Source organism: Sceloporus occidentalis, unplaced genomic scaffold, assembly GCF_023333645.1.
Source record: "Sceloporus occidentalis isolate IW3139 unplaced genomic scaffold, rSceOcc1.0.p SCAF_166, whole genome shotgun sequence".
Classification (NCBI taxonomy): Eukaryota; Metazoa; Chordata; class Lepidosauria; order Squamata; family Phrynosomatidae; genus Sceloporus; species Sceloporus occidentalis.
Genome location: NW_028317146.1, coordinates 714,007 through 741,267, shown reverse-complemented (window position 1 = coordinate 741,267; position 27,261 = coordinate 714,007). Strand labels below are relative to the sequence as shown.

Genomic DNA, 27,261 nt, shown 5'->3' with positions numbered 1-27,261 from the left:
CTGATTGCTGTCTAAATTAATGTTTAATCAAATCTTTTTTGCACTCTTGACTTTGTTTCGCTCTTTCTGATAGCATGTTTCATTGTTCCCTGGGGACCTGTGTTACAGTCTATGTAGAAGCTCTTCAGAGATAATGACTTTAAACCACTTTAACTGTGACCTCTCGCAGTTAGGAATACTGTTGAGATTCCTACTGTAGAAATAAAAATATGCCACAACTGATAATACAACAAACAGAAAAAACTATTCTTATCAGTAGAACATAAAATCCACATACATGGTGTTAACATACTAATATGTAAGTTGGGCCCTCATCATCTTTTGTTTCTGTAAGTCCAAATTATGTTGTATCGTGCTGTGAAATATGATGGCACTTTATAAAGCTAAAATGATAATGATAATGCCACATTTTAAGCACATGTTCCCTTAATGTGTTTTAGAATAGCAATAACACTTAGATTGTTATCTGACTTATTAGGAGCCCTCAGACAATATCTAATTTTAATAGTTTTTACATATTAAGCACAACTATGATCTAATTCAGACGCATGCTAACTCACACAAAGTAACGTGTATATTATTCACTAATATATAAGTTGCTTACATTTTGTAAGTTGCAGGCGAGGGCTTGAGAGTTGAATAAAAACTCAAATGTCCTTCCCTGCAACTTTCAACATAAAAATAAATAAATAAATAAATAAAGAATAGTCAAAAGCAGACTCACAAGAAAGATACTCCCCATCTCTAGTTTAAGGCTACAACCTCACATGACCCAAATACCAAACTTTTTGATAAGTTTTATATTGTATTTCCAGAATAGTGAGGAAATCAAATGTTGAACATGGAAAACTTTATTCCATGGATAAAGTTGTCAAATAATCCTTTTGTAGAGTAGAAGCCACTTAAATTATATACTGTAAATGTATACATATATACTTAGAGTGAATATTACATTTCACTACCAAACTACTGTCACCATAAGCCTGAGTAAGAATTCACACAGCAGAGGGACAGAACTCCTGAATACTTACAGTATGACATCTATGCCTTCCATATCAGAACAACATTATTTATATAATATTCACGGCACTACCTTTAATATATTCGATTAATTATAAATGTTAAAGATGGTAGGACAAAAATATTGGAGATTGTATCTTTATTTTTGTGATCTTTTACACAATAAACTCACACATTAGCATTGATTTTTACTTAGATAAAATACATTTAGAGCAATTTACAAATTTCTCATTTTTAAAACATTTGCATAACATTTTATTAAACACGATACATGTAAGTTTTCTTTTTGGAAAAAAAAACATAGTAATATTTATTATTTGTCAATAAAGCACAGCCTCACAAAGAAATTAGTGCCCCCTTTAGCAAGTAAGAAAATTAGAAATTTAAAAAGATGTCATCTGGAATTGGATTTTTTTTAAATTAAGGTATTAATATAATGTAAACAAAGGTAACATACAAAAGGCAATTTTTTTATCAAATATTCATGCATTTGTTAATATTTCAAATATGTGATTTATTTATATTTTTAAATCTGTGTTTCACAATTTATTATGATTTAATAAGCCATCTATAAAAAAAAATAGTAGATTTTGGCACTTTTAAGTATAAAATCATTTACATGAATAGGATGTGTGTTAAGAGCACAGTTTCAGGAATTACTGAAACTCTCAGAAATCATGTTTAAGACTTTGGAAAGCTCAAGTAGAAAAGATCACATACCTGATACATTGTACCAGTTTTAAAGTCCATCAAACCACATTTTCTTTTTGTAATGTTTGTAATCACTGTTAAAAAGTAAATACGTATGAAATGGACATGTAAAGAACAATTTCTGTTGTATGTACTGTATGTGTGGGTCACTATATATATATATATATATATATACACTGTGTAACCAAAAGTATGTAAACACCCCTCTTAATTATTGAATTTAGGTGTTTCTGCCATACCCATTGCTAATAGGTTTATAAAATCAAGCACATAGTCAGCCATCTCCAAAGGCATACATTGGCAGCAAAATGGGTCTTCCTGAAGAGTAGTGACTTTAAACTTGGCTCTGCCATTGAATGCCATCTTTGCCACAAGTCATTTGGTAACATTTCTACCCTGCTAGATCTGCCCCAGTCCACTGTAGGTGCTATTATTGTAAAGTGAAAGTGTGTAGGAGTAACAACAGCTCAGCCATAAAGTGGTAGACCATGTACACTCACAGAGCATGGCTACTAAGTGCTGAAGCACATAAGAAAAAAATCACCTGTCCTCTTTAGCATCACTCTTTAAAGAGTTCCTAACTGCCTGTGGAAGCAACTTCAGCACAAGCCGAAGATGCTCTCTAGATTAATTAAGAAACCTGATGTTTGAATCTGGTGCCAAGAGAACACTACCTACTGTAATGCAAAATGTTTTAGTTCAAGTGAAGGGTAATATTAATGCTACAGAATTCAAAGACATTTTAGATAGAAAGTTGGATCGTCCAACTTTGTGGCACCAGTTTGGGGAAGACCCTTTCCTGTTACAGCATGACTGTGTCCCTGTGCACAAAGCAAGGTCCATAAAGACGTGATTTAACCAGTTTTATATGGAGGAACGTGAGTGGCCGCACAGAGCCCTGATCTTAAACCAAGTGAAGGCCTTTGGAATAAATTGGAAGGCTGATTGCGAGTCCGGCCTTCTCTTCCAACATCAGAAAAGCCTTCCCAGAAGAATAGGGACTGTTATTGCTACAAAGGGGACATATTAATGCCCAAGGTTTTAGACTGGGATGTCCAACAAGCTCATATAGGTGTGATGGTCAGGTGTCCACATACCTTTGGTCATATACAGTAGTATATATATATATATATATATATATATATATATATATATACTTAGAAGAAGGAAAGACTATTGTCTAATAACAGTTCTACATAGTGTGGATGAAACCCAATGGACTCGGAAGCTTAAGTGACACATTGTACTAAATATTAACAATCACTTTTTAATTCTTATTGCCACTTTTGCAATGTGTTCAAATGTCACATTTATGTCTTTGACTATTGGAATACCTGGAATGAAATAAGACCCTTTTTATAATAATAAAATTTGATTGTGTTTTTTTTAATACTTTCTCTTTATATGAAACATTCGTTGTGCTACAATTTTAACACATGTATGTTGTAAGTGTTAATTACCACTGTAAAACATTTCAGCTTGAACATTGGTCCAGCAGTAGTCTTATGTTATTGATTTAATGTGTTGCCCTTAAACCAGATATATCTCAAGCAATTCTAAAATTCCTAAAACCCTGTTTGTGTTTTTTTTTGCATGGGGTACTTAAATAGATACAATCACAAAATATGAGTGAAACATTCAGAGTTTCAAAACCCTCCATTAGACACTGTGCATATCCATAGGAATGTCCCTGTTTTGAGCACCATTTCTTTAGTATGAACTGTACTTAGTAAAAGTTAAGCAGGTTAAAAGAAGTACTAACCAACAAAATAATACAATTATACCATTGTAAGTGAATTACACCCACACTTTGTAAAAAGTAAACAGTGTGTATGCGTCCACACAAAGTTCTGGCAAACCAAGTGTGATTGATTCACAATAACAGAGCTGTATATTGTATTCTGTACAAAGACAGCCACCACCATTCCTAATAAAAGCTACTGGACTGTCCAAAGAACTACATGATATTCCTTATATGCTTGTGCTGATATGAAATCTAGACATGACAAGCACCACCTCTTACCTGTTATGTGTTAGTGCATTACCTCTTAATGTAAATATATTACATTACATAACTCTACTAGAAACTATACTGTATCAGATTAAGGACTGCAAAATGTTGAATTGGCACATTCATAAAATAAAGTGTCTCATGTTCCTTTACTAATTTTTTTAAAACCGCATTCTTTTCTAGAGTCAAGTTTGCTTAAAGAGACTGATTGTATAATGCGTTTTCTTCACATTGGTTTGCCTTCCTGTCATTGTGCTTTTTCTTTCTTCCTTTAAACCCTAGTTTGATTTTCTCCAGTCCATTCGGCCTTGCTTTCACCTCAAGTCATCCGATCATTATTCTGGAATTTGGCACATTGAGTTTTATATTCTGCATTATCTCCAAAACTAATAAGAGCACAAGCTTTATCACAGAGGAACTGGTTAAACCAATGGAGACTTCAGGCTTTTTTTTCACTCCTTGTAGGTACGCGTAGGTGATGTTCCTTTGTAGAAAATATTTCGAGTGCTCTCTGGGCTGTTGCTTCTCTCTGGGATTAAAATGATGTTTCCTTTTCTTCTAAGAGTGGAATCACGGCTTGAAGAAATAGACACTGTCTCTGAGCCTATTTCACTTCCTTCCACAGGTGTAACTCGTATTGTGGTAATCCCATGAAGAAGGTGATCATTATCTATGTTACTTCTTTTTCGTTCAGCAGTCCCAAAAGTGTCTTTTAATGATTCACAACTTTCTGAGTCTCTGTTGAGGTCATTTAGCTCATATGCTTGACGCAGAGTTCCCTTCTCTGGAGCTTTCCATTTCCAGGATCCACTTCCTTCGCCTTCTAAAGGCATCTGGATAATTGGCCTGTTGTTTTCTGGATGGGCTTCAATTCTTACAATATTTGTAGGTTCATGTTCTGTGAGTGCCTTGTATCTTATAGATCCTGTGCAACTCACTGTACTTCCCTCTGAACCTTTTGGACTTCCTTGAAGCATTCCCTGTTGTTTGGACATTGCTATCACCTGCATGATCCTTGGTTGACTGTTGCTTCTGCAAGCAACACTTTTCTCTGCCACTTTAAGCCACTTTGACCTAGCTGAACTACATTTAGGAGATGTTGATATGATGTTTTCATGAGTTTCTTCAGGAATATGCACAAGCTGAGAGGATCCAGGGCGTGATTGAATAGATACTCGTGGTCCACCTGGTATACTGGTATTATTGCAGCCAGGTACGCTGCCAGGTTGCAGTTTAATGTATGGATTCCCTGGGCCAATATGATCTCCATTAACACCAACTCTTACAGGCTCAGAACTTGATCTCATTTCTATGACTCTTTGTGGTGACAATCCAGCCTCTGTCTCAATAACTTGCAATGACAACTTTCGACTTTCATTTTTTGTCTTCCACTGAGACAAAAGTTGTTTTGAACGGGCAGAATCCATTGAGGCGTGAATTGTTGCATTTCTTCTAGCTGGATCTTCTAAAGATGGAGTATGCACTCTAGGTAAAGTGTTACTAAATGTCACCATATTTTCTTTCCCCATAGGACTTCGAGGCGTGATAACCTCTACATCCGTGCTTGCTCTCTTAATGTTTGTGAGTGAACTTGATTCTCGGTTGTTTCTGTTTAATATAATTTCAGAGGGATGAGAAGACATGCCGTCGCTACTACCGCCATTCTTTCCTGGTAATATCCTGCTTGTGTCTTGGCTAAACTCTGTTAACGACCTTAATGGTTCTCTAAGTGGGGGAGGGGGAGGTTTCTGTGGAATGTTGTCATCACTGGGCTGAAAGTTTCCAACAGCATATAGGCCCTAGAACATAGGAATATAAGAGAATAACGAAACATGATTCAAACAATATGTCCACGATGACAAATTGCAGCCTACAAGGAATACTCAGAAGTTATAATTAGAAGATATCATTTTTTAAGACATGTTATCCTACAAGTCAGACATCCTCTGACTGCCATACCGATAAAGTGAAATGTTCTTATACAATGCCTGGTTGGTGGTTTTGAGGTCCTGGGATTATCCATCCTCATTCTGCTACATGGCAGAGTCTTAATCCAACCAAAATTGTATGGATTAGAATGTTCATTAATACAGTAATCAAGATTATTAGTATTCTTCATATGTTATTAATATGCATTCCAAATAAATAATTCCATGATGTATGAAGCAAATAATCTAACTACATTATAATTTACGTCTTTTCAATGGACAATTTATGTCTAATTATAGACCATTTTATCAGCTGTGTTGCATTTGAAATATGTTATGTTATATATTATGCCTCTGATCACAGATGTATGCCGTTAATTTTTTTTACTGCTGTTAATACTGGAAAGTAAAGGTTATTAAATAATGAATATTTAAAATATCCCTGAGTTTATTAGATTGACTGTTTTGATTAACTAGGTTTTACATTTACATTTTAATAATGCTGCAGTATTTTATGATATAATCATTGTCATTAAGTTAAAATATAACTTCTTTGGCATAGCCCTCATCTGTTTTGCATGACTGGTAAAAAGGATTGGGCCTTTGGGGCAGTGGCCCCGAGGGGGGGATCAACCTCTGTATCCTCCTCAGAATATAATGGTCTTGAGGGCCAACAAGCCTTTTCTTGCCTGGATTTGAACACTTGAACAAAGAAAAGGAACCCCAGCACTCCAAACAGCTTCCAATCTTTAGGATACTTTAGGAAACAACGTTTCGGCCAAACAGGGCCTTTGTCAAGAACCATTTTTTCTTTTTTATAGATTTGGGCACTTGTCTGTCCTGTTAATATATCTCATTGGACACTCTTTATAATTTTTTCCAAATTAGATCATTTCTATTGTAAATTACATGTCCCTTTGTTTTTTAAACCTGACAAGCTAACACGCTGGATTATGGAAGGGATGGGTGTATAGAATCACTATACTATAGTATAGCATACTACTTCTCATAGAAATGCTCCATGGGACACAGGAGACTTTGAATTGTATGTTACTTAAATTATTTTAAATAATAACATCTGCTCCTTTAAAACAAAACCTCAGAATAAGTATACAACTTAAGGAAGTTTGCAAAGTGTCCAGCACTGTAGGTTATTCCTTTTGTTCGCATACATCTGATTTCCTTGTTGTACAAATTTTAAAAAAAATAAAATATAAAGCTATTTCGTACAGTAATATTGGTATATTTATTTCTTCTTATGTACTTACCAGATAAATTGCGATCCCTCCACCCAGTAAGAATCCACTGTAGACATCAATAGGGTGATTTTTATATTGGGTTATACGAGTAAGACCACATATAATTCCACAAATTATAAAGGAGAACACTAGCAAAGGTTTTAGTAGTTTGGAGGAGTCTGTTAAAGTGGCATTGAAGTACATCTAGGAAGAAATGGATATATATTTAAAAATATATTTAAAATCATATTAAAGACAATATCCCCTATATTATGCCTTTTGATGCCACCAATCAATTGACTACAACATCAAGTGATGGAAACATGAACATATTCTCTGTGGACTACTAGTGACCCCCCATGGAGAAAAACACTGGAAAAAAATATTAAAATAATATTAACATTTTATGAACTTTCCGCTTTGGTAAGGGAAATAGGAAAGGGCTCAACAAAGTTTCAACAACCTAAACACAAAGCAGAGATATAAGGTCAAGCAGATGAGAAAAAGGATATAAATATATTAAATGTAAATTATGTTTATATGTATATAGTTATTATGTTTTCTTATAACAAATAATAGGTTCCTCCGATGGCACTGAATTGACAGAAACTTAATTATGGAGAAAAAAACATCAATGTAATACAGATAGAAAATAAGTCATAGTTTAAAACATCCACAATGGGCTTTTCAATATTATCGGAGTGAATTATTGTCCACGTTTTGGTAAACATGTGTATTGACAAATCCACCTCTACTTTGACAGTGCAGTCTTGGCTTAATAGCTTCCCTCGATGAAATGTCCATTTCATATTTAAACATAATTTAAATTTAATATATTTATACAATTTTCCTTATCTGCATGCCCTTATCTCTTTGCTTACTGAGTTTAGGTTGTTGCCGTATTGGTGAGTCTATCTCTCTTATTATATTAGGGTCTCAAGACATGTTATTGTAGGCACTAACATTTAAGCTACAATCCCTTCCGACACACAGTGGGTTAGCGCGTGGGTGTGTGTAGAATATGACTTTTTTCTTGAAGAATTAATTGATGGTTCTGCGGGTTTGGCTGCTTGCCTCTGCTGCCTGAGTTGTTCTATACGTAGGAGGGAATAAGATGTATTTTCTGCACAGCTAAGAGCTTGTCGTTGTGTCAATCAATGTGTTATTTTGTAGAGCTCTTAATGTTAAAGGAATATTTGATATGCAAAATGTGTTCTTTCCATTGACTAACCAGACACATACAGAATCCATCACAATCTAACCTATCTTAGAGTGAAACAGTAAGAAACACATTAAAATATAAACAGAACCGGTTCAATCAAATTGTTTTGTTAAATATGTTATTATGTTCTTGAATGTGTTGGTTTTGGTTCAGAGTATAGTTCTAAATGACACACAGCAAAGATGTTAACCTGTGGGAAGCGGAACTAATGAATGACTGAAGGGGACAGAACTGGGTAGGAATATATAACCATCTGGACAAGACGGCAGACACCGACAGTGCTAATCATTCCCAACCTATTCCAGACCTCAACATGTAAATGAAAAAAGTAGAAAGTATGTCAGCAACAGCTCCTTTCAGTGGTAAAGCAGCGGGCTTTGGAATAAACAGACTTGGAAGGACAACTTTGAAGAGCAGGAATGGATCACAAATGAACGTTTTATATATAATTTGCTCTACTTACGGAGATGTAGACCGCTGCAAAAGCTGCAAGTGTAGCATGCTGAGACGGAAAAGACTTCCTGTTAAGAAAAGATAAAGTAAGATAAAGCTAATTATTCTGATGAAATACAGAATGGACTATTTCAACATTTCAATCAAGTAGAGGTAATTGGTTTAAATAAAATCCAAAGGACCTCAAACTCAACTTTGTGCTATAGTTGCTGCTGATACCTTAAAGGAACATTCCATCCCTCATACACACTTTATTGCATATGGTGGCTGAATGTTACCTTATAATTCACAAGAATTATCTCTATATTATTTGGATTATTCCCTGCCCCAATCTCCTTTGCATTGCGGAGGTGTGTTTGGCAGAATATATCTCCTACTGAACAGAGCACACCCAAGGTACACAACTTCAGCTAGCATCTGTCCTGGGTTGTGCAATATTTACCACTTCACTAATGTGTATTTGAAGTTTCCATTGACATCAATGGGAGAGGTTTTCGGCCAGTAATTGGCTCAATCGAGTGTAGGGACGTTATGCTGCAGAAGCTGGGTGTTTTTTTTAACAAGGTCAAAAATACATATTAACATACTTACTAAGTACTTTAACAAGCATTCATGTTTATTAAGGCTTTTTAGTACACTATAGTTGCAGAGGATCAGGGAATGCGTAGATCATCCTTCCTCCTGCTTCCTCAATAGAGATCTGTAGCAGCTCCCCGCTAACAACTATATGTATGCAATATTTACTGATCCTACAGTGATACATGAGTAGGATAAAAAATATGCACTGAATCAGCAATAATGCAGAAATACTGTATCACTGATCAGCAATATACATGTACAACACGTGATCTTGACTCAGGGCTGGTCCTACCATACCAGGTGAACACAGTACCTGTAGTGTTGAGCTGGTGGGGAGTGGTACCGCCATGTTGTTCTCAATATTAGCAAGCAAGTGCCTGCCGCAGGGGGGCAGTAGAGACATAGTTTATCTAGGATGCTATACACATTGAAGCTGGCCTTGTAAATAATGATTGGAAAAGCAAACCAGCTACAAGTAAACATACATCTTACATCAACATTATGATACACTATGGGTATAGGCAGTGTTATACTGTCTAGATGTTTTATCTCTTGTGTTCCATGTTCACACCTCAACCTGTATTCTAAACCTTTATTAAGAGACAGCAGTGAGGCAAACACTTTACTGGATTTCACTTTTCAGGATTGGACCCTGGCAGCATCTGTCCAAAACATGGTCATTCTGATTAGCTGCTTAGTAAAAGAAGCAGAGCCATGCAGTTCTGCGTCATGTTTCATTTAGGAAATGTGTCGTTCACTTAAAGGTAATGCAGATACAGATACAATAATTTAATAAAATACAACATAATGGGGTTTAACAATATGCATGATAACCTGGATCTTTTCCATGATTCATTCCAATTCCCCATTTTGGGAGTATAGTTTCACATTAAGAAAGGTTGATTATATAATACAGAAATTTACTTATTTTTACAAAGCAAATATACTTAAGGATTCCAGTACAATTTTGTAATAAAACGAAAGGCTTCCATTAGCTGTATTTTTTTATACGGTTACAATTTACAATCCTTTAAAAATACCTCATTGTCTCATCTTACTGTATATACGTGTGCAAAAATGCTTAACAGGTTATCAAGTGAAAGTATATTGGGAAATTATTTAACCGTAACAAAATAAGCACTTCCATAAAGGAATCAACTCAAAGGTTTTAGTGGATAATGGCACCCACATGTCACATGAGTCACCATCGGGAACTTTGGGGCCAATTACACCTCAATTGCATTACCCTGGTTCATTCTACCCCATGCTCCTCCTGCCATACTTGCAATGGCCCAGTCTCAAATAACAGGCCATGGGGGCCTTTGAGCCTCATCCATGGGTACTAGTTGTCTCCACGTGATCTTTGCATGTCAACTGAAATGAGCACCAGATATCTAAATAAAGCAAGCCCTTCCTTTTTTAAATGCGACCCCCAACATCACAGTTTTTGATGTACTTCTTAATGTGCTCGATACAAAAACAGCATTAGTTCACTGGGGAACAAACACTCACAAGATGTATTGTGCTAAAAATCTCCACAATATTTTGGTGGCAGGCAATAATGCTTGATCAAATTTACAAAAAACACTTCCCCAAAATAATAGACTCTGCTTCCCACCATTATACCTCATCGTTTATCCGCTTGCTTTATAAGAAAATTGCCTTCAATAAGAAAATATTACTCAATCAGAAAAATATGTATAGCTGTATTAGCCCAAGCATACATGCGACTATACAGTATAATATATTTTACCACTCAGAAATGTCTTAAAATTTAGATTTCTATAAATTCTTTATAAAGTTAGTGATAAATTCCCAAACATACCTTCCAGCATTTATGATTGCAGTGTCTGAACCAGAACAAATGTCTTCTAGAACATATGGATTTTCCTTGCAGGATACATTTAAAGAAGTGTAGTTGGGTTTGCACACAGTTAAGAAATATGGGGCCTGGTAACCAGTTGAGAGTTGTATAATATCTGTAATGAGAGCTGTAGAGCACAAGCCAAAGACATGGACCCCTAGGGAGTAAGCCAAAGATAATGGTTACTGACATACATGAACTTCAAATGAGTAAGGCGATTATAATTATCTGTCTCTATATCAATATGACGTCATATCTGCCCCCTTATGATTTAAGGAACCCAAGTTAAAAGGTCACCAAGCTATCTTATACAAGATAAGTAGGAAGCACTCTGTGGGTGATTCGCGTTGGTATTTTAGCATTAATTTAGTGGTTGTAGTTAATGTCTTATTGTTTAAGCATTAACTCAAAACAAAGAGAAAGTACTGAATCTGAGTTTATTTTCATAAACTTGCATTAATTTAGGTTACTTTTATGGGGGTTTTTTAAGCAAAAGTTTTTCTAAAAGCTGGATGGCTTTTTGTTTACAAATGTGTGACCTTCTTTTGCTTAAAAAGGCTTCAGAAGTTACATCATGACCCACATTCAACATGCCAGCAGCATAATAATTGGTACACTGCCGTGTTGCTATAGCTCCGACAAATAGACTGTTGTCAAAATTACAACTTAATTCATATTTTTTTGTCTTTAGCACGATTTCAATTTGATTAAAGATACAGTTATCTATTATGAAAATACATACCGTTATAAATATGCAATTGTCTTATTGTGGGTATTATGAACAATGAAGCTATACAGCTCTGAAAACTCTTCATTAACAGAGATGGCAATGAACTTCCAGAAAAAATGTGGTACAAAAACCCATGAGCATCTACTCCGGGAACAGCTTTAAAGACTAGCCACATACTGTATTCTGAAACGTAATTAAATTGTTAGAGAGGTTGAAAAAAGACTACAAAGTTAAACCTTCTTGTATTGACTGGAAATAATGCAAACAATAACTCATGTTAAGTTTGGCCCAGTTCTCATTGTAGGACCTGGTGACTAGTGGGGACAAGGCAGGGGTTGATGGGGATAATAGAGGGTATGTGGAGGTGGCATGGTAAGGGATGTGGGGGGAGCATGGCAGGATCTTGGGGAAAGATGGCAAGGCCTTGGGAGAACATGGTAGAGGGGAAACATAAAGTGCTTAGGAGGAGCAGGACAGGGTCTGTGGGGGAGAATGACAGGGCCTGTGGGGGCTCGTGGGGGCATAACAGAGGTTGGTGGGGACATGACAGGGACTAAGGGGAAATGGCAAAGGCTATGGTGGAGCATGACAGGGCTGTGGGGATATGGCAGAGGCTGAGAGGACATGGCAGAGGCCGATGGGACGTGGAAGGGTATGATGAGGACAATATAGGGGCTGAGAGGGCATGGCAGAGACTGGGAAGGGGACTTGCCACACAGGGTCAAACTGGGTGAGTAAGACTGGGTCATTCTGTTTCCCATAGACAGTATGATAGTACAGCTAGGACATATACAAATGACTAATATGCAGCTGCCTGAAAACATACGATGCAAAAACTAAAAGTGTTTAACACAATCGTTTTGAAAACTTTGCTTTTATCTGATAATTTGTGGCATTTCTCTTTAAATCAAAACACAACCCAAAAAGTGTTTTGTTTAGTATAAAATGCCATTTTATTACTTTCTAATTTACAATGTTAAGACCACATGATACTCATAAAAACATTCTCCACTCTGTAAAAAAAAGAAAGCACTGTTGTTGGATAGAAAGAAGCAGAACATGCCCCTCTAGAGATCAGGCTCAGGATTGGTCCATAAGAACATGGACATCCAAATACAGTTTGACTTAAGTCTTACCTATAAACCTTACAGCTCTTCTCAGGAATGAATTGAAGTTGCACCCTCCAGCATTAATGTTGGCTTCAGCTCCAATGCCATTTCTTCTTTTAGATAAGCAACAGTACAGGACACCTTCACCAACCATTATCTAATGGGAAAAAACAATATTATAGGTAATGATGTTATGGGCTAATGAAGTTGTACATAAAGCTTTCTAATAGAGGTATTACCATTTCTTGGTAGCTCTAAGGTCTTCTCCATACCAGGGCTAACAACAATACTGATATATGCTCTTATTTATAAATTCAGAACGGGAGCGTATGTTTTGAGCAATTCAATTGCTTAATTATCTACTTTACATTGGAACATTGTATCAAAGGCACTGCAGTTTTAAGTTGGTAAATCACGCATTGCTTCTCTAAAGGAATATCTATATCAGGTATATTGGTGGGTATTGACTAATGCATAAACAATGCTCGCTATTTTATATACCAATATTATTTATTTATTTTTTATATTTACAATAATATGGATTTTTGGAATGTTTAATAGAGACCAACTCACTTTGATTTGCCATATTGGTTACAATGCACCCATCTTATCCTAGGTACCTGACATACAGCAAATTAACAAATATGCAATATTAAGAATGTATTAACATGTAAAAACTCTCAGATAATTTTGATAGAAATTCTCTATTAATTGGGGTAGATGAAAAGCTTAAAATGCTGTGCTCATAAACAATTAAAGGGGCGACAGAGAAATCTGAGATGGAATAAACTAGCTGAGAAAGAGAAGGTACAGAAGACAAGATGGAGCCAATGAAGATATTAGTAAGAAAGACAGTCCGTGAATACTACATATGTGCTAAAAGATGTTGTTAGGCATCAAAAACATATGCCTCTCCTACCCTTTCTATCTCTGAAACTTGGGGGGAAATTTAAAGAGTAAGGTGCAAATTAAAATACAACAATGCAAGCAATATCAAGTGAGGAGAGTCATATGTCTGAATCAATAAATACGTTGAAAACATGAAAATGAAATAGTTTATGTGCATTAGAAAGTGCTTGCTAAGTTATTGTGTTATGTTTGTACATTAGTATTCACAATCATATGGGTTGAAATTTAAATTGTGTTATTGTCCTGTACTCAAATAGAAGTTCATCTGACATAAGGAATTCAATAAAATAATAAATAATAAAATAAAAATAATAAATTTTGTTAATCTAGACATTCAAGCAATAATGTGCATTGTTAATGCTTATGACATTAATGTGTAATACATGCCGTTGCTGCTGGTCCTGCAAATGCCAAACAGAGAAGCATCAGAAATGGAATGGTCTCTTGGTGAGGTTCAATGTATGGCATACTGAGGCTTCTGTCATAGCAGCTAAATCCTGAATGAACGGGTTTAAAGACATCCGTCAGCTCCAGAAAGTAGAGGCTCACCACCGATGAAGCCAAAATAGGCAACTATTGGAGAGAACATAAAACAAGAACAAAATTATTAGCTTTAATACAGTGAATCTATCTATGCATTACTCCCAAGAAAACTAGAAAAAAACACCTGGGATTTGATAACGGCATTATTACATTTTAAAGATTTGTAAGGTCAGAATATTTGTGAATAAGTACTCTAGGTCTTACTAATGAATGCAATCTGTGATAAACAAACTCTGGTACTATTTTGAACTAAAAACATTATTTGCAATATCAGTGACATGACATGTGGGCTGTGGTGAGCCAATGTCTAAATCAATGGTTCCCCAAAAATATTGTTTTATTGTCTTCTACCCATTGTGTATGTGTCAAATCTATAGAAACCGATAGACAAAAATAACAATAATTCCCCTTCAAATTACTCAAATTAATCTATTCACTAAGACCGACCAGACTTGACTGAGGTTGCATGCCCTTGCATGTTATTGTAAACAACGGGCATATTGAGCAAAATGACAAAGGCATGTGAGTACCTGTGAATTAAAATTTAGCAAGTTTCAAGTGAGAGCATGCACGGTTAATGAAAACCTGCATGTCTTCAACAGAAGCTCACAAGAAACTCATAAAATGTACCTTTTGTTATGTTATATTTTCGGCAAGTAAAAAAAGCAGGTGATGGAAGGGGATCATTGGAGGGGAAACTGTTAAACGGATTTTGCCACTTATCTCTGGTTCAAAAAAAGATACAAAAATAAAAACTAGCTCTCTGATAACTTTCTATCTGATTCCTGGGTCCATAATAAAACAATTAGGTAAACTAAAGGAGAACTGTTGTGTTTAATGAGATTTTCCTAAAAAAAATATAATGTAACTTAATAATAATGTCATTTAAATTAAAAAATGTTTAAATTAATGAGGTTTTGTAATTATGCTGAAGATGTCAAACAATACCATGTCTATAGTTTTGTACTTGTTGGGTAATATACACCTACCCATCATTAGAGTTCATTTATTAATTATTCATTTTGGACAATGCTATACATCCATGTAGGAACATTTTAGGGAAGACCCTTTTCTATTCCAGCAGGACTGTGCCCCAGTTCACAAAGCAAGATCCATAAAGACATGGTTGGATGAGTTTGGGGTAGAAGAAATTGACCCACAAAGAGCTCTGACCTCAACCCCATCGAATGCCTTTGGGATGAACTGGAATGGAGATTGCGAGCCAGGCCTTCTGGCCCAACATCAGTGTCTAACCTCACAAATGCTCTACTGGATGAATGGGCAAAAATTCCCACAGAAACACTCTGTGTACATTATATATAAATATATAAAGACCATCAAATATGTGTATGTATATTATATGTGGATTAATATGGATTATATATAGTGATATAGATTAATATAAATAATAGTTACAGTATGCTGCTATTAGGTGGAGAAGGACTTGTACAGCAGCCCCAATCTCTGTGTAATAATAAAAATCTCACACAGTGTGCACCTAGCTCAAAACAACATTCCACTTTATATGCTCTAAGGGAATCTATTTACAAAATTTATATGTGAAATAAAATAATTAAAATAATAAGTAAATTATATATTTCTATGTGTCTGCCTCAGACTTGTTCTCTCTTACTTTTTCTCTCTATGGTCTATTCTCTGGATCACCTGGCTTAGGCCAACAAAATTGATTTTGTTGGTCTTCTTATCTACTCACCAAGATAAACTCAAGATAAAGTCAAATGTACTGCCAACTTGCAAGAGTTGCTATGGAAACCATAGGAACCAATCTATTTACAAAACTTCAACTTGATTTAAGTTTCCAGTCAAGAAGGACTCCATCTTAAAAAAAATATAGGAGGAGCCAAGCTGACCTATAAATCTACAAATTCTAAAGAACTACCAAACTTGAGGTCCAATTGATGTGTTCCCTTGACAGAGTTTGATAGCAATTGAGCTTAATTCAACAGCAGTTGAGTTGGCAACTTGACTCAATATGGGACGTTCATGATGTTGCAAACAAGTCCCTGTCATCAGACATTACCGCTTGTCATCCGTTGAACCTTACTTACCAGACCTAAAAACTATAAAAAGAGAGGCATACTCTAAAGATACATATTCATGTTTTAAGGTGCTGCTGAAATGACCAGTATATACTTACAACAAAGCAAAGAATCAGTGCACAGGTGTGTGCTCAGTGACCTATCCTGGCTTGATTCCCTGGTCTCCCACTGTACAATGGGCTGGTTACAAAGGGGATCTCATATCCATACCTGGGAACTCTTCGGGTTTGACCCGGAGATTGCCGGGTGAGCACTGCTTCTCTGGTTCTCCAGGTCAAGACTCAAATCCTCTGGGTCGCAGGAGTGGGGCCTTGACATGCCCCGATCCCCGCCCATTTTCGTTTAAATGGGGGTGCTTCAGCGGAAACTCCCCCGATGTCAGCGGGAACTCCCATTAATGTCAGCGGGAGCGCCACCGATGTCAGCGGGACCGCCCACCGACATCAGCGGGACCGTTCACCGACGTCAGCGGGACCACCCACCGTCGTCAGTGTGCAGTCCTGGCCACGTCCCACAAAGGAAGGCTCTGGGTAGCCAGAGCCCAGAAGTTCCCAGGTATGCTCATAACCTGTTGCTCTGTATTCCTAAAGGTGGGGCACCGACCACAGAGGGGGAAGTGGCTGGGGATGCTGCCCTCGATTGGGCATAGGGTGGCCTGAAAGGTAAATACATCACTATGTACGCTGATTAGTTGCTTTGTTGTTTGTTAACAGACCTACCCACCTATACAAAAACTATAAAGCAATAATACCACATTCATTCATCAACCTCATTAAATCTGAAGGATAGTTTACAACAAGATTTATTTTCCAAAGAAATAATAAATAACAAAAAGAACAAGAACAACAACATATCAATATACAAAACAGCATAATAATAATATCTAAACCAAAGAATGACAGCATCCAGTAAGGGGGACAAAAAAAAAAAGATTAACATCTCCAAGATTTGTATCAAAATAGCAGCTAATGCAGAATGGCATCCTTCTACTTAAAGGAACATACAGCAAACACTTCACATGTTAAAAATGTATTTGTCAATCTGTTATCATCCCAACATATCTATGGAAATCAGATGCTAAATTCTATTTTCTGCTATAAAAGTTTAAAAGAGGCATAATGAACCCATCTAGATCCTTATCAAAGCGCTGTACTTTATTTTAAATACATGCATATTATCACAATTATCACTCAATGTGTTCTCTGATTAAAGTGCATCCTAATTATATTTAAAAGCTCTACGGAACACAATACTGATTTTAAAGGGTCTTTTTACTCCCCCACAAAATAACAAAATTCTATTTCATTGACTCTATCCTTAAATGCTCTAATTTTGTGCCTGTCTTCCTTAGACATGTTTTCTTTTGTACACTATCAATTGATCACAGGCAGGATCAGGAGGATCAGTCACACCAGTTAAAGTGAAAGAATGATTATTAGTAAATGGAGGGAGTAAACATCTATCTTCAATTACTTGAAGTAACACTGTCCAACAAGAGTATGGGTGGTAGGATATGACTTTAGATTTAAATGTCCTTAGACTCTGATAACACCAAAGATCAGCAAAGAGGAAGATATTGTGGCAACTCAAGCATCTACGTATTTCTTTTTGCAAGACAACGCGAGGTTGTAGACCTACTAGGTACCTTTGGACTTAGGCCTAGTCATATCTGCACCCTCTGGAACCCCAGTGGTTTTGGGCAAAGAATTTGCTTCCTGATGTCTACTGTCTTCTGATTCCATGTAGCCACTTTTTGCTTGACATGTGACTCTAAAAAGTGCCACATCCTCTAACATAACATATTGCTACAATCCTAAGTTTCTTTACTTCCTCATCTATAGACCTTATAGACCTGTTTTTCAATGGGAATGTGCAACATTAGCAGCTCACTTACATGAATTTGATCAAACCCAAGAGTATTCTATTCCATCACCTCAACATCAGCATAAGTATGTTTCTCTAACCCTATTAAATAATTGCTTAAACATAAAATACACAAATATAGCATATGAATGTTTAATTGATGTTAAAAGTGTGTAAAAGCAATAGAATATTATTTATGAAGTTCCCAAAAACATGATTTTTTTTTTTATGGAACAGTAAAGCAAACTAACGTTACGCCACAGTGCAATACCAAAAATCTAAGCGGCATTCCAGCAGGGGCGAGCTGGCCTGGAGGGCCAGTCAGTCTAAAATTGTCAGGGTCCACTCTCTGCTCCCTGAACCATGGCTGAATCATACATCAAGCTAATACATCTGCTACCACTAGTGGCCACCCTCCTCCCTCTGGAGTGAGCTGAACCTGATTATCAGGTACAGCTGCGCCTCATGAACTGAGTGAAGCCTGCCTTTATAAGACCTGCCCTGCCCATCAGTCAGGGCCTTGGCATTGATGTTAAAGGACTGCCTTTGCTCTGAGCCGCTACCTGTACCTGTACCTGTACCTGTACCTGTACCTGTACCTGTACCTGTGCCTGTGCCTGTGCCTGTGCCTGTGCCTGTGCCTGTGCCTGTGCCTGTGCCTGTGCCTGTGCCTGTGCCTGAGCCTGCTCCTGAGCCTGAACCCGTGCCTGAGCCTGAACCCGTGCCTGAGCCTGAACCCGTGCCTGAGCCTGAACCCGTGCCTGAGCCTGAACCCGTGCCTGAGCCTGAACCCGTGCCTGAGCCCGTTCCTGAGCCGGTACTCGTGCATGATCCAGTACCCGAGCGTAAGTCCGTACCCGTGCATGAACCTGTACACGTGCCTGGCCCGGTAGTACTCCGTTCCCGTCCGCCCTGCCAGTGGGCCTCCGTTCCCGTCCGCCCTGCCAGTGGGCCTCCGTTCCCGTCCGCCCTGCCAGTGGGCCTCCGTTCCCGTCCGCCCTGCCAGTGGGCCTCCGTTCCCGTCCGCCTTGCCAGTGGGCCTCACCTGTACCTGTACCTGTGCCTGAACCTGCCTGTGGGCTTACCTGCCAGTGGGCCCGCACCCGAGCCTGTACCTGTGCCTGAACCTGCCTGTGGGCTTACCTGCCAGTGGGCCCGCACCCGAGCCTGTACCTGTGCCTGAACCTGCCTGTGGGCTTACCTGCCAGTGGGCCCGCACCCGAGCCTGTACCTGTGCCTGAACCTGCCTGTGGGCTTACCTGCCAGTGGGCCCGCACCCGAGCCTGTACCTGTGCCTGAACCTGCCTGTGGGCTTACCTGCCAGTGGGCCCGCACCCGAGCCTGTGCCTGCACCTGCACCTGCACCCGAGCCTGCGCCTGCACCCGAGCCTGTGCCTGCGCCTGCACCCGAGCCTGTGCCTGCGCCTGCACCCGAGCCTGTGCCTGCACCTGCACCCGAGCCTGTGCCTGCACCTGCACCCGAGCCTGTGCCTGCACCTGCACCCGAGCCGGTACCTGCACCTGCACCCGAGCCGGTACCTGCACCTGCACCCGAGCCGGTACCTGCACCTGCACCCGAGCCGGTACCTGCACCTGCACCCGAGCCTGTACCTGCCTCAGCTCCCGTCTCTCTGCCTCAGCTTCCGAGCCTGCACCTTCCTCTGCTCCCGTCTCTGTGCCTCAGCTCCCGTCTTTTCCAGTTCTGCTACTCTGTCTGTACCTATCTCTCTGTCACCATGCATAAAGGAGTACAGACAGAGTCCCCCGTATCCCCTGCACATGGACTCCTACCAGACCTGCTCGCCCGGGTCCTGACAAAAATCTTCTAACCAGGCTGGTCTACTTGGGCGATCAGCTATGGGATGTCGGAGCTCAGTGGTTATGTAGTGCAGCAGGGTTCAAGTCAAGCCCCAGGTGAAATAGAGTGCATGTGTTTGTATGTACATGGTGAGGCAAGGGCCAAGGGTTAATTAGGCTTTACTTATATTGAAATATTGCTCTAACACTGCTTTTCCCATTGTTTCCCCCCACACTGAACTCAAGTGAGTTATCCGATCAAGCTCAGTTTGAATAATGACACACATTTCCCCGTTGTCATACCTTTCAGACTGAGGGACTATTTTGGATCTATATACATATTATTTTTGATTGAAACACTATGCAGAAGTAATGAGATCCTATAAGTAAATCTATTAGAAATATAAAAATATAAATTTTAATAATTTTAAGCTAGCAGATATTCCTATATCTGAGTATGCACACCCGAACTTCTGTTTTGCCTATATTGTGTTCTCCCACGGAGCTATATTCTCCCACAGAAGCTATATTTTATGCATTCCTTTTTAAAAGAAAAATCATTAATTTTGTTCTCTTATATGAGAACAAGCAGAGGTGTAGGACATTGGAAGGTACACGCTATTCAGTCTGTCCGTCATGTTGAGAAACACAATCACTAAACATGGTGCTTGAACATACTTTTGGAGTAAAGAACTCCTCCTCTGAGAAGAGGAGCTTACATTGTATGATCCAGTTTTGTATTTCACTTCAGGTATTTTTTAACTTAACTTTTTAATATTAGACACACAGTCTGTCATTCCAGTTTGCAAACCCTCCATTTTCTTATCTAAGTAGCATTTTCTTGCACATGGACTTAATCAATTTAACCCTAGATAAAGGCGTGTCTGCAGTTGAAAACCCCTTATTTCCCCATATATATAAAAATTGTCATCAATGGTATACATAAAGAACAATATATAATATTGGGCAAATTTGCACCAAGAGTAAGCATTACATAACTCCACAAGCTACACAAGTGATTGATGTGGGATTGAGGGAGGTTATGACCCCTAACAAATTAGCTGCAGAGACCTTGTAGTGTAACCTTGTTAGATCTAATGAAATAGAGTAAATTAGTAACCCTAACTGTAGCCCATAATAGAGAATGTTCATTGATACATGTGTGAACATACATTGAGATATATTGAAATGTTCTCACATTGGATCATTCATGATCACAGTGTTCCTGGAACTCTATGAGTCCAACAGGAACTCTATATGGTAAAAATGTCTCTAAAAAGGAGAAATGTAAGCACTTACAAGAATCAGTGAGGATGTTTCTGCAAATTCTATCTTATATCTTGCAGTTTACTAGCCATGCAGGGAGTTTTATGGAATCCTCAAACTCCGTAAGGTTATACTGTAGATATTTTTAATCTCATGATAAACTTGACTGAATGGGGTATTGGACCTCATTACAAAAATACAATTCCCACTATAAAAAAGAGAATTTGAGTCTGAGATTCTAATATATTCCTTACCTACCCATTTCTAATTACAGGACACATTTTCTTTGGAGCTCATTCCCTTCTTAATGAATAAAGCTTGTTTAATCAGGATTCTTGAAATCAATTAGACATGTGTGGGGAATCAGATATTGTAGAAGTGAAAAGTTATTGATTTTGTTTCTCACACCAGGAAAACCTCTGTTGGAACAGGGTCATCCATCTTTTTCAAAACAGAGTCATTACTGTAGAATATTTTAGGTGCCCCTTATGCCCTGCGTTAATGCGGCCGTAGAGGCCGCATAGGCCCAGTCTGTCCGGTTCTGACTGGGCCTATTTTAAGGTAGGGGCCTGGAGCTGCAGCTCCATCAGCCCCTAAATCAACCCGGCCTTGCCCCGGCCCGGCCCACCGGGAAAATGCCCGGTGTGCCCGATGGCCAGTCCGGGCCTGTATATATATATATATATATATATATATATATATATATATATACACACACACACACTGGGATATATATATATATATATATATAAATATATATAGTCTTAGCGTTCACATTATCAAGAGACCAGTATTCATTGCATTCCAGCTGAGATTATTTTTGTTAAATTGTATCTTGTTGCTATTTAGAAGACATTAGCACAACTGAAACCTAAATTTAAGATACCCTTAAACAATGCATGTGCGTTCTAGATTACACCATTCCCTTTTCAAATTAGTTATTTTAGGTTCAGCAGAAGCATTAGTCTTGAAGAGAACATACTTTAATTATATGTATAACTGAATTTAAGCATTGTAATTTGTGCTTCTGTTATTTTGTGTTGCTGCATCAAAGATGCTGGCTTAAGTAGACTTTGACAAGTGATTTATAATGATAAAGGGTTAAAACTCACAGAAACACAAAAATATAATAAAATGTGCTATATATGTACACATACACAAATGATCCAGCAACATTCTCTAATGATGTGGTCAGATGATAAAAAGACACAGAAATGGCCAAGGCAGAATAGTAAAGGTTTCATCCACTTTTATATACCTCTATTAAAGAAAGCAAACAAATATAAATCTTGTGGAGTTAAAAATGTTGTTCTTTTATACCCTTGAATATTTTGTTGAACCTTAGAGTGTGCACTGAAATCAAGGTGCCAGTGATCCTGGCAGTGCTGCACTATATAGTATCCGGAGTGAGTCTGAAGTTGCCATAGTGGTCCTGAGCCCTGCAGAGTGTATCAAGTTCCAGTACTATTCGCGGAATTAGAAGATTTTTTCCCCCACAAAGACGAACACGTAGACGAAGAGTTGGCCGGCGCCCAAGTCTAATCCTAATACACATTACACGCAGTTTACAATTGTATTGTGTGTATTTTTTCCATCATTGTGGAAGGGACACCTCTCAGTGGAGGCATTGCAATAGAGTAAGAAAATCTCCCTCACCATTAGCAGAGGCTCAGGAGCCACTACAATGTGAATAAGTAGTCCAGTCCTGGAAACCCTATCAACCTTATAAAAACAAACCTATTTTGGTTTTAGGCCTCATTCTAGGCAGCTGTAAAATCAATGGAGCTGTTGTGTGATGTGCATCTCTTCAAAATGATTTTCTTTACGTTAGGGGGTTAAAAAGAAGAGGTGGATCAGAGGAGGACAGCTTTTAACCTTTTAACCTTCTGGAGGCTTGCAATTTATCTAATTCCACCAGTTGGGGATTACAGGTGACAACCAGTGGTATTCTATTAGTTTGTGTCTGTGGCTTGTGCTCTAGGAGTGTCTCTTTTGGTAGTTTGATAGCTCATTTGATTTGTTTATCAATAATTGGCAGGATATAACCCTGGTTTCTAAATACCCTCTTTTGTGGATAGAGTTGTGGGTTCCTGTCTGTAATGTCTGAACAGGTACTGCTATATTGTATACTTTGGCTAAAGTAGGAATGTGTCTCAAAAGATATAGAGATGTCTGTGCTGTTTTGTTCTTGAAGCAAATTTAGGTATTTACAATAAGAAGTCAATTGATTAGTCAAGTTAAATGTTAACCTGACTGACCATATGTCCTTGCATGCTAACACTCCCAAAACAATGCACAGATTCACTAATCTGCAAGTTCTTTGAGAGGACATGCAAATGCCTTTCGACCTTACACTTTGCAACTGTCAGACATGGCCTTGTAAGTTCAACCTTTTTTAAATTTCTCAACAATGAAAAAAGAAATGCTGAGCTCTTAAACCTGATAAGGGATTACTGGTTTCAGATGACAACATGAAAGCAAAATAGCTTAATTTATTTCATGGTATATTCCAACGAGGAAACTTTTCCATAATCATTTACTTGGTTGACCGAGGACAGAAGTCAAGAGCAAATGAATACGCTTTAGGTTAACAAAGCATCAGGACCAAATGCGATTCATCCGTAAGTACTCAAATATCTTCATATAAAGAATGACTTTTCATTTTTCAGGTATTCTTTTGCATCTGGAGATGTTCTACTAGACTGGAGGAAAACAAATATAATGCCATTATTTAAAAAAGAAACACGTTCTGAGTCTGGAAATTATAGTCCAGCAAGCCAATCAGATGTTGTGTGAAAGCTAGCATCAGTAGTAGCAGTCAGTATGACGTAATTAATAATAGATAATGTCAAGCTAAGTAACTTTGTATGAAATTGTAAACCACAGTGATGCAGTGAATGCGGCCTACTTGACACTCCAAAGGCATTCTGTGCAACGTAATACTTTATAAATATAAAATAAAAAAAAATAAAAAAAGTAGTTGTACTTGGATTCAGTTAAGAGTCTGTAAGTTGATCCCATTCTTTTAACCTCTTAAAGCCGTCATGAAAAAAGTGGCCCAAAAACCTATCATGACGACATGGAGCATCATGAAGTAAGTAGCAGCAGTTCCCAGCGCAGGAGACACAACTATTCATATCCCCAATTCAGAAGTATCCTGCGATTACGCAATAACGTGAAACTTTCAGTATGAATGGATGCATCACATTCTGAATGAACGCAATGCTTTATTCATGTAAAGTAAGTGCTACTGATTATCAGAGATAAGAAAAATCATGCAATCATGAGAGACTTCCATTAATGTAAAGTGTGTGCTGCTGATTGGTCGGAGATAAAACCAAAAATAAGAAAAAAATAATATAAAATAAGGGAATAATTAAGAACAATCTATAGGTATCTATAGATTATCTATAGGTAGGCTGGATCGTGTGTAAGGCAGTTCCCAGTGCAAGGGAAAGCTGGGCCAATCTAGACTTAACCATAAAATATAGAAAGTTCTTGCACTCTTCCATATTGATAAGAACCAGGACCATAGTGCTAAGGATGTAAAAGGCCTTTTGCGCATTTTCCCTTTTAATGACCTTAGTTTAACCGGTTGGTCCTGAGACTAGATGATGTCCATGCTGGCACACTTGCTGTGCGTGGGGCTCGCTTCTGAGTAACTTTTGTACGAGGGAATGTGTGTGTGTGTGTGTGTTGAGGGGGTGGTATGCGGGCATGACCACATTCTGGTACCCTGCCAGAGAAAGAAGGAACTGACCTGGAGACCCAGAGAAGCAGTGCTTCACCAAGAGATTCTCAGATATGATTATCAGAATATTTAAATCCAAAGCATAAGTATATCAATGATTTTATTGCTTGACTCTTATAATATCTCACAGATTTGAAATATATAAGTGACATCTATTTAAAAAGTTCAAGATTCTGAAGCTATATAAGACCTGGTTACATAACATTCATTTATTAAGTGTTAGCTTGCACAAATATATTATATGTAGTTTTAAGGCCTACCAAATAGGTGCCCTCCATTTTCTGTTTGCTAATAAATAATATTAATACAATAATATTTTTTTAAAACACTGATACATGTTTTCCTTAAAACTCAATGTGATAAAAATAGTTTTTAAATGTTCTTAAAAGGAAAATACATAGTGAACTAGACACACACACTGAATAACTATAGTTTACATAAGGCCAAACTACAAGATGTGAAGTATTCTCTCTTCCAATCTAAATATTGTTATTATACATATCCATCATGATGGGTTTTTTTTATTATCTCACTCGTCATTACTTTTTCATGTTGATCATTGCTTATTATTTTCTTAGATTTTTGACCTAATTTAGAGTGTGTTACTTTTGAGTGCATTTTTAAGGTTATGGCAGATCAGAATTCTATGCTAATATAATATATATACATTTTGGGAGATTCTATTTAATATTGTTGTCCAACTTGAACCACAAAGTCCCAAGAAGTCCATAGGCTCTAAGGTAATAAATTATTTTTAATATCCTCCTTCTGCCATTCACTACCATATGCTTACAGATTTTATGTGACTTTTTAAAACTTGGACTCCCATGCCACATTTGTATCTACAAGACTTGGAGCTAAATGACACGGATGACTGATTTATCAATGATACCCACACAGGAAAGATCCAAGGAACAAAAAGTGAGGGGGTCAAGTCAGGTGCAATCATATTCAATGTAGTGGCATTATGGCCTAGGATTCAGCTAGAAAAACCATTTCATTTTCCAGACTATGACATATCAAAATACATCATGGCCTTCAAAAAGGTGAATACTGGTGACCTTCATTAACTGTGCCATATTTGTTCTCTTTTTTTATCACTTTGCTTATTAAAATCTTTAAATACATTCGGGATCCTATGTATGAATTATCGCTTTAGGCATAAGGTATCAACTTTAAGATGCATAACAAAAAAAAAAGGATGACGGACAAAAACAACCCCAGCAAACATCTAACTACAAATCAAAATAATTAAAATTTGCTATGCATGCATAAAAATAAGCTTATAAAATAAGCGTTAATGATCACTATATGGAAATTATTAAATCATCCAATACTACAAATATTCAGATTCAGAACCTACATATTTATATAGTAGAAACGGCTTCCATTAATATTTGCAACACACACATATCCTCTCTATCAACCACAACAGTTCAGCTGACCGGGTATATGCCTGTTTTTAAGACATTATATATAACGCCCAAAGAAAATGTTTGGACGTTTTTATGGTAAATGCATCCCTCCTGCGATCCTTATTAAAGCTGTGTGTCATTTTTACAGCTGACCAAATGATGCAAAGCGATTTACTTAGTATACGTGAGCTGTAAATGCTATCGACACACTGGCTGTATGCAGAATATCCCCATCATGCAACATTTACACAAAACAAACCTGCTGCTCAAAAGATAATAATAGTAATAAAAAAATTAAAATAATAATAAGCAGTTGTTTTTCCATCCAAGCATCCATGAACAATCAGGCAATATATAGAAAGATAGATAGATAGATAGATAGATAGATAGATTACCTCCACAAAATAAAAGCATGGCAGCAATGTGACACTGTCCTTTGTAATTCTCATTCTTTGCCTTTCCTTTGCGGACATGTTTGTTCTTTTAAAAGAGGAATCCTTTCTTCCAGGCAGACGGCTTCAAAATGATCCTCTGTTTTTTTGTACGTCTAAAGCTCAGTGCTGAATCTGATGTACCATTCCCTAGTGCCACCTATGGAGCGTACAGAATTCAGTGTTTTTTTTTTTCCTCTTGCAGCAATTCAAGTTCCCACACAGTCAGAGAAAATTATTCATTACGCTGTAAAGAAACAGCAATGGCTTCCACAGGAAAAAAAACACCCCTTGCTCATCACTAGCTACCAATAAGCTCCTATTCATTTAAACATTAGAATTCACAGCTTACTGTCTGACG

General features: G+C 37.6%; 1 protein-coding gene across 2 annotated transcripts; it reads right to left on the bottom strand.

The window, feature by feature from the left end:
- Nucleotides 1–4,194: 4,194 nt before the first annotated feature.
- PLPPR4 (phospholipid phosphatase related 4) lies at nt 4,195–26,942 on the bottom strand. Of its 2 annotated transcripts, XM_089501190.1 has the most exons (7): nt 26,865–26,942; nt 14,162–14,347; nt 12,893–13,022; nt 10,988–11,183; nt 8,594–8,651; nt 6,939–7,112; nt 4,195–5,541 (listed from the first exon to the last, which is right to left on the bottom strand). In XM_089501190.1, the coding sequence occupies exons 1-7, from the start codon at nt 26,940–26,942 to the stop codon at nt 4,195–4,197; spliced, it is 2,169 nt and encodes a 722-aa protein (XP_089357316.1). The 2 variants fall into 2 exon arrangements, with proteins under 2 accessions (XP_089357316.1, XP_089357317.1); XM_089501191.1 differs by lacking the exon at nt 6,939–7,112.
- Nucleotides 26,943–27,261: the final 319 nt, after the last annotated feature.

Excerpts from the sequence above, each read along its gene's own strand:
- PLPPR4 (XM_089501190.1), bottom strand. The coding sequence starts at position 26,942 with ATGTCCGCAAAGGAAAGGCAAAGAATGAGAATTACAAAGGACAGTGTC. Across the intron at positions 13,023-14,161 it reads TTGCAGGACCAGCAGCAACG|ATAATGGTTGGTGAAGGTGT; the intron begins GCATGTATTACA and ends TTTTCCCATTAG. Across the intron at positions 5,542-6,938 it reads GAGGGATCGCAATTTATCTG|GGCCTATATGCTGTTGGAAA; the intron begins GTAAGTACATAA and ends CCTATGTTCTAG.